The sequence below is a fragment of the Rana temporaria genome, unplaced genomic scaffold (assembly GCF_905171775.1).
Source record: "Rana temporaria unplaced genomic scaffold, aRanTem1.1, whole genome shotgun sequence".
In the NCBI taxonomy this organism is placed as follows: Eukaryota; Metazoa; Chordata; class Amphibia; order Anura; family Ranidae; genus Rana; species Rana temporaria.
In genome coordinates this window covers 62,672-71,839 of record NW_024404550.1, presented here as the reverse complement: position 1 = coordinate 71,839, position 9,168 = coordinate 62,672, and the positions used below count along the sequence as shown (strand labels likewise).

The window sequence follows — 9,168 nt, the reverse complement described above, 5'->3', positions numbered from 1 at the left end:
CAAGCGATGTATTGATATACAAGCGATGACTTGATATACAAGCGATTATGTCTTTATATAAAAGCGATGTCTTGATATACAAGCGATGTCTTGATGTACAAGCGATGACTTGATGTACAAGTGATGACTTGATGTACAAGCGATGTCTTGATGTACAAGCAATGTCTTGATATACAAGCGATGTATTGATATACAAGCGATGTATTGTATTGATATACAAGCGATGACTTGATATACAAGCGATGACTTGATATACAAGCGATGTATTGATATACAAGCGATGACTTGATATACAAGCGATGACTTGATATACAAGCGATGTCTTGATATACAAGCAATGTCTTGATATACAAGCAATGTCTTGATATACAAGCAATGTCTTGATATACAAGCAATGTCTTGATATACAAGCGATGTCTTGATATAAGAGTAGCGTCATGTCACCACCGAGTATAAAAGAGAAGGGAGGAGCCTCCAAGTGTAGCAATATGGGTTACATGTAATGAAGGGACAACATTTAGCAACTTATTGCTACACTTAGAGGCGGAGCCTCTCTTCTCTTTTATACCCTGTAAAAACATTGCTTTGATATACAAGCGCTTTGGATTACAAGCATGTTTCTGGAACGGATTATCCTCGCAGTCCGAGGTTTTCCTGTATTTGTATTTCACCTTTTGTGTTAAAAATAACCGTGAAATGCAAACCCCCGGTGGGTGTAACAAGATGTCCGCTTGCCCCCTTCTTGGTGAAGGAGTGCGGGGGGTGTAGCGGGATGGCGGCGACGGAACGTCACTTCCGATACCAATTATGACGGGTCGCCAAATCTGACGGAACACCGGCATTGGAAAGCCCGGATAGAAAGTTTGGCATTAAAACAACAAAATAATTAAAAACGATACAATCTCGGCGATAGAAACACATCTGAGAAACGTGAAAGAAAAACCGGAGGAAGAAGAAGAAACGACTTGACAAGTAACAAAAACGATCAGCGCTGGCGTGAGTCGGTAATCTCCGGATTGGCGATCCACCAGGACTTGGGTCAGCAGACATCATCCACCAGCTTGGATCCGTTGATCCCTCTATAAGTGACTCTCCCGGGTCGGACGAGGACGCCATGGTTGGGTTTGCAGTGGAAGTAGCGCTGCTCTCCGATCGACCCGTCGTTTTTGCCTTTGGCGGAGCGCAGTTCCAGGCCCAGCCAGACGCCGGGGGCGAAGTCCGTGGGGCCGATGTAGCGGATGACGGCCATTTCATTAGAGCTGCTCAGGAGAACCTGGGAGCCTTTGTGCAGCTTCACCCCTCCGTCACTCGTGCTGGTGGAGCTGGTGCTGCTCCAACTACGGCGGAGGGCCGGCTTCCGGGGTCTGGTCAGAGGGAGAGGAGAAAACAAAATGGCGGTTATTTATTTATTTACAAGGCGTTAAGTTATAACATATATGCCTCCAGTACACCCCCCCCCCCCCCAGTACACACACCCCAGTGCACACACACACACACACACCCCCAGTACACACCCCCCCTCCAAGTACACACACATACACCCCCCAGTACACCACCCCCAGTGCACACACACACACACCCCCCAGTACACACACACACACACACCCCCAGTACACACACCCCCCCCCCCCCCAAGTACACACACACACACACACACACACCCCCCCAGTACACACACACCCCCCAGTACACACCCCCCCCTAAGTACACACACACACACACACCCCCAGTACACACACACCCCCCAGTACACTCCCCCAGTACACACACCCCCCCCCCCCCAAGTACACACACACACACACACCCCCAGTACACACCCCCCCAGTACACACACACCCCCCAGTACACACACACACCCCCAAGTACACACACACACACACACACACACACCCCCAGTACACCCCCCCCCCAGTACACCCCCCCCAGTACACACACCCCCCAGTACACACACACCCCCCAGTACACACACACCCCCCAGTACACTCCCCCAGTACACACACACCCCCAGTACACCCCCCCCCCCCAAGTACACACACACACACACACACATACACCCCCCAGTACACCACCCCCAGTGCACACACACACCCCCCAGTACACACACACACACACACCCCCAGTACACACACCCCCCCCCCCCCAAGTACACACACACACACACACACACACACCCCCAGTACACACCCCCCCAGTACACACACACCCCCCAGTACACACCCCCCCCTAAGTACACACACACACACACACACCCCCAGTACACACACACCCCCCAGTACACTCCCCCAGTACACACCCCCCCCCCCCCCAAGTACACACACACACACACACCCCCAGTACACACCCCCCCAGTACACACACACCCCCCAGTACACACACACCCCCCAGTACACACCCCCCCCCCCAAGTACACACACACACACACACACACCCCCAGTACACCCCCCCCCAGTACACCCCCCCCCAGTACACCCCCCCCCAGTACACACACCCCCCAGTACACACACACCCCCCAGTACACTCCCCCAGTACACACACACCCCCAGTACACCCCCCCCCCCCCCAAGTACACACACACACACACACCCCCAGTACACACCCCCCCAAGTACACACACACACACACACACACACACACACCCCCAGTACACCCCCCCCCAGTACACATACACACCCCTGTACACACACACACCCCCAGTACACCCCCCCCAGTACACACACACATACACACCCCCGTACACTCCCCCAGTACACACACACCCCCCAGTACACACACACCCACCAGTACACACACACACATCCCTCCCTGTGCACACACCCCAAGTACACACACACACCCCAGTACACACACACACACCCCCAAGTACACACACACCCCCCCTGTACACACACACACCCCCAGTACACACACACACACACCCCCAGTACACACACACACCCCCAAGTACACACACACACACCCCCCCAAGTACACACACCCCCAAGTACACACACCCCCCAAGTACACACACACCCCCAGTACACACACACACACCCCCAAGTACACACACACACCCCCCCTGTACACACCCCCCCCCCAGTACACACACACACACCCCCTGTACACACACACACCCCCAAGTACACACACACCCCCAAGTACACCCCCCCAGTACACACACCCCCTGTACACACACCCCCTGTACACACACACACCCCCAGTACACACACACACACCCCCAAGTACACACACACCCCCCTGTACACACACACATCCCCAAGTACACACACCCCCCAGTACACACACTGCAGGGTGAGCACATATAAGTAAACATCGATTGTGCAACATGTATGATTGCAAACGTCTGAGTGAGGGCAATAGCTTGGGGACCATCCAACTCTAAACCGATAATCTGTAAAAGGCTTTTAAAGAGTTGCCTCTGAAGAACTCGGGGGTTGCGTCGAGTGAATCGCAAAAACGATGGGACCCCCAAGTTTTATACATTGCCAAAAAAACTAAAAAGTGTACTATTGTGTTTGTTTGCACTAAAATTTATCTCAGTGTATTTCTTCTTGAATCTTTGCATTTGATAAAGAGCTGGGTGATATTTACAAAAATTTCAACTGCCATCATTTTATTCTCCAGGGTCTCTGCTTTCAGAAAATATATACATTTGTGGGGGGTTTACAGGATTTCTTAGAAGAAAAAAAAATGCAGATTTTTTACATGTATGAAAAACTTGCCCCGGTGGGCGAATGGTGAACACAACAGACGGAGGGAACAAACGGCATCCGACAGCAACAGTCCGAAGGGGCCCTCAATCAGGTGATGAGCGCGGCAATCCTCAGCATCACTATTCAGCCCCATCCCAAGAGTGGGCGATGGCGGCTTTCCACTCGCTGTCCCACAAGTGAGCAATGGCGGCTTTCCACTCGCTGTCCTACAAGTGAGCAATGGCGGCTTTCCACTCGCTGTCCCACAAGTGAGCAATGGCGGCTTTCCACTCGCTGTCCTACAAGTGAGCAATGGCGGCTTTCCACTCGCTGTCCTACAAGTGAGCAATGGCGGCTTTCCACTCGCTGTCCCACAAGTGAGCAATGGGGATTGCCAGTTGCTGGCCTACAAGTGAGCAATGTTGGCTTGCCGGTTGCTGGCCTACAAGTGAGCAATGTTGGCTTGCCGGTTGCTGTCCCACAAGTGAGCAATGGCGGCTTTCCATTCGCTGTCCCACAAGTGAGCAATGGCGGCTTGCCGGTTGCTGGCCTACAAGTGAGCAATGGCGGCTTGCCGGTTGCTGTCCCACAAGTGAGCAATGGCGGCTTGCCGGTTGCTGGCCTACAAGTGAGCAATGGCGGCTTGCCGGTTACTGTCCCACAAGTGAGCAATGGCGGCTTGCCGGTTGCTGTCCCACAAGTGAGCAATGGCGGCTTGCCGGTTGCTATCCTACAAGTGAGCAATGGCGGCTTGTCGGTTGCTGTCCTACAAGTGAGCAATGTTGGCTTGCTGGTTGCTGTCCCACAAGTGAGCAATGGCGGCTTGCCGGTTGCTGTCCTACAAGTGAGCAATGGCAGCTTGCCGGTTGCTGTCCTACAAGTGAGCAATGGCAGCTTGCCGGTTGCTGGCCTACAAGTGAGCAATGTTGGCTTACCGGTTGCTGTCCCACAAGTGAGCAATGGCGGCTTGCCGGTTGCTGGCCTACAAGTGAGCAATGGCGGCTTGCCGGTTGCTGTCCTACAAGTGAGCAATGAACATGTTTTAATTTTTTCCGATGGAAAAAAAATCAGAAATTCCGATCGTCTGTGTGGAACTCTGACAGAGAAAAAACCCCACCTGGGGCACGATGGCGTCAGTGCGTAGCTCCACCCGACATGTTTCGTCACATGCGACGTCTTCCTGGCGCACCATCATTTATGACTGAAGTGGTTGTAAAGGTTCCATGTTTTTTTTACGTTCTATACATTCTATACATTTAAGGTTAAGAACCTTCTGTGTAAAGCCCCCCCTCCCAATACTTGCCTGAACCCCATCTCGCTCCAGCGATGTGCACGAGAGGAGCAGCTCTCCTGGGTCTCTCTCTCTTTCCTTATTGGCTGAGACAACAGCGGGAGCCAATCGCAGCCAGTGAGCCAATAAGGAGAGAGCGAGGGTGGGGCTGAGCCACCAGAATCAAGCATTGGACTTAATTTATCTCGGCTCGTCGTAGAGTTTTACGTCACCGCGTTTTGGACGATCGAAATTTGGTCTGACAGTGTGTATGCAAGACAAGCTTGAACGGAAAATTCCGTCGGATTTTATCCCATCGGAAATTCCGATCGTGTGTACAGGGCATTAGTGTTCGATTTGTCCTCTGCAATGTCGCAGTCCCGCTATAAGTCTCTGATCGCCGCCACCAGTAAAAAAAAAAAAAAAAATTCCATAAACCTATCCCCTATTTCGTAGTCACGATAACTTTTTGCGCAAACCGATCAATATACATTTATTGTGATTTTTTTATTTACCAAAAATATGTAGCAGAATATATATTGGACTAAATTGATGAAGAAATTTGATATTATAATTATTGGAGGTTTTATAGCAGAAAAAAAAAAATATTGGGGTTTATTTTTTTTCCGAAATTGTCGCTTTTTTTCCGTTTATAGCGCAAAAAAAAAATGTAAATAAAAAAAATAAAAAACAAGAAAAAATTTAATAAAATAAAAAAAATAAAAAAACATGCATCAAATGGCACCAAAAGAAAGCGCAATTTGGGGGAAAATAAGGACATCAATTCTAATTGTGTACAGCGTCGCACAACCGCGCAATTGTCAGTTAAAATAACATCATTGGGGGGGGGTAAATCTTCTGGAGCTAAAGTGGTTAAAATGTAACTACACTTTTGTTGAGAAGAAAACAAACTTGGCTCGGTACAAATGTAACAAGAAGAAACATTTTGGCTGGATTATTATTATTATGACATCACAGTGACATTCCTCCAGTGAGGGCGGGAAGGAGAGCCGACACCTCCCACCATTATAATCAATACCTGCCAAACGAGTGTCTCCGGCTGACATCTTTCTGGGAGGCGGAGTTGGAGGTGGAGCTCAGACTTCTTTTAAATCCTGAAAATAATTTGGGAAAATCCGGTTTATTAGAGATCCTAAAAACTGTCCATCTAAGCGTTCAGCCAACAGCTACAAAAACAATCAAATGTAAGCTGGGGGCTTCAATCTGCAGATGAACACTGCCCCCTTCAGGCTTCAATCTGCAGATGAACACTGCCCCCTTCAGGCTTCAATCTGCAGATGAACACTGCCCCCTTCAGGCTGCAATAACATCTGTTTAACGTTGTAACTGTCAAATACAATTACAGAATAAAAAAAAAAAAATATGAATAAAATAACTTAGAAACCTGTAAATATAATAATCAAAATAGAAAATTATTAATAATCATAAAAAAAAACATATAAAAAAAGATAATAATAAAAATATAAAAATATGGTAATAACAACAAAATATAGAAAAATTTAAAGTTGTTTGACTTTTTTTAGCCCATGTTCAGCCTATGTTAAAAATAATAATAACAAAAAAAAGCAAGATTTTATTAAAAAAAAAAAAAAAAATATGTAAATTAGAAAAAAATAATTTAGAAACCTGTAAATATAATAATCAAAATAGAAATGTAAAAATTATTAAAAATCATAATAAAAACAACATGTATAAAAAATAATAAAAATATAAAAATATGGTAATAACAACAAAAAAATATAGAAAAATTTAAAGTTGTTTGACTCTTTTTTTAGCCCATGTTCAGCCTATGATAAAAATAATAATAATAAAAAAAAAAAAGCAAGATTTTATTACAGTACAAAAAAAATAAAAAAACATACAAAAAAGGGCATAGGGCAGAAACAATGTAATAAAAAAACAAAACAAAAAAAACACAGAGGTGGTAAAATACCACCAAAAAAAAAGCTCTATTTGTGTGTGGGGGGACGACGACACAAATCTCTGCAGTAACGCGATACGCCCAGGGACACAAAGTCCCAGATTCACAGAGAGCAAGGCGCACATTACGCCGCCGTAGAGCACACACTGTACGCTACGCCAACGCAGCGCAGAGAGGCAAACATTGCATTCAGCAAGCCAGTGCTACCTACGCTGCGCCAGCGTGGGTTTCGAAGGCGCACGCCGGCGTAGGTGGAAGTGGGCGTGACCCCATGCAAATGAGGCGTGACCCCATGCAAATGATGGGCCGAGCGCCAGACAGGTACATATACACGAACTGCGCAGGCGCCGCAACGTGGACGCACCCCAGTGCGCCTGCTCACAACCACGTTGGAACAACTGCCTAAACTACGCCGGATCACTGTGTACGCCGTAAACAGACCCTACGCCCAGCCAGACACGCGTCCAACGCACAATACGCCGGCTTGTGTTCCCTGGTGCAGCCCTTTGCATGTCTGTTGCCGGGTTGCACCTCCTTTATGGGGAATAACTTTACGCCGGACGTACAACTTACGCGCATCTCTTGTAGCCTGCGTCGGGCGCACGCACGTTCGTGAATCGGCGTATCTCCCTCATTTGCATGTTTGAATGGCTAATCAATGGGAGCGCCACCATGTGTCCAGCATAAATGTGCGCCCACTCTACGCCGGAGTAAGCAAGCTACGTTGGCGGGGTGTAGCCTGGTTTTAGGCGCATGTCTGTTTGTGGGTCTGGCGCACAGATACGACGGCGCACATTTGCACTTACGTCGGCGTAACTTGTTATACGTCGGCGTAAGTGCTTTGTGAATCTGGGCCATAATTTCTAAGACAGGCCAGTCATATAAAGAGCGAAAGTCCTGTAATGTGACACATATGAGAAACGTTGTGTCCCTCCTGGGCGGATCATGTGACTGCAAACTGTCCCCAAACGCCTCCTATGGTCACCTGCAGTCCTTGGCGCCACTGATCGCAGCTTTTATATAACTTGTCCAACGGCGTTGGATGACCGTGAAATTGTCAGTTAAAAGAAGAAAAAACCCCTGCTAAGGTAGAAGTATGCTTACATCCAGGATGTACTATATACACACTATATAGCTACAGTATATACAAATATTGGAATATGTATCGGATTTTTAAAGGTGCTTGTACGAGGAAATAGATCCGAGAAAAATATTAAAAGAAAGACATTTTAATTTTAACATTAGTTAAAAAATATCTAAAAACAATATCACAGCAAATACATATAGTACAGTCCTTATGGATACAGCAAGTTTGATGTGGTTCCCAACATGTTTCACCCTCAATCTGGTCTTCCTCAGGAGATTATGTCCACATGGAGCATAAACCTTCGCAGGATCTAGGACAAGTATATAAAAGCTGCAATCAGTGGAGATTCAAGGGTTCTACAAAAGCCGCAACAAGCCAAGGACTGCAAGTTGCCATAGGAGGCATTTAAGGACCAAAAAAAAAAAACAATTTACAGAAACATGATACGCCCAGGGACATACATTTCTAAGACAGGCCACTCGTATAAAGAGTCCTGTAATGTGTGTAAATAATGTGTGTGTGTGTGTCACATTACAGGACTTCAGCTCTTTATACGAGTGGCTGGCCTTAGAATTTGTGTGTCCCCGGGGGGGCGGATCACGTTTTTGGCCCTTGAATGCCTCCTATGGTCACCTGCAGTCTGTGTCTTGTTGCGGTGTTTGTAGAACCCTTGAATCTCCACTGATTGCAGCTTTTATATACTCGTCCTAGATCCTGGGAAGTGGACATAATCTCCTGAGGAAGACCAGATTGAGGGTGAAACATGTTGGGAACCACATCAAACTTGCTCTATCCATAAGGACCGTACTATATGTACTTGCTGTGATATTTTTTTTTTTGTTTGTTTTTTGATATTTTTTAACTAATGATAAAATAAAATAAAATGTCTAATATTTTCCTAGTACAAGCACCTAAAAAATCCCACACATACCCCAATTTTTTTCTAATTTAGGGATGTGGTGCGAATTTCAGTGGCTTTGTCCGTGGTTCAGAAAATATATATATCTATATACACTAGAGCGGCATGATTCTGGCCAAAATGAGAATCATGATTTTTTTTGCTTAGAATGAAGATCACGATTCTCACGGCGTAAAATCTTTTACATTTATACAAAAAAAAAAAAAAATGGGCTAACTTTACTGGCTATTTTTTTTTATTATTCATCTAAAGGACCCGGCC

At 46.7% G+C, this 9,168-nt stretch overlaps 1 protein-coding gene across 1 annotated transcript in view; it reads right to left on the bottom strand.

The window, feature by feature from the left end:
* Positions 1-566: 566 nt before the first annotated feature.
* The window catches only part of LOC120922178 (CAP-Gly domain-containing linker protein 4-like), a gene marked incomplete at its 5' end in the record, with an annotated part of 62,425 nt that continues 53,823 nt past the window's right edge, over positions 567-9,168 (bottom strand). The window contains 2 exons of the mRNA XM_040334648.1: positions 567-1,364; positions 5,999-6,074. Of these exons, the coding sequence (XP_040190582.1) occupies positions 1,040-1,364; positions 5,999-6,074 (401 nt within the window). The remainder of the gene's footprint in view (positions 1,365-5,998; positions 6,075-9,168) is intronic.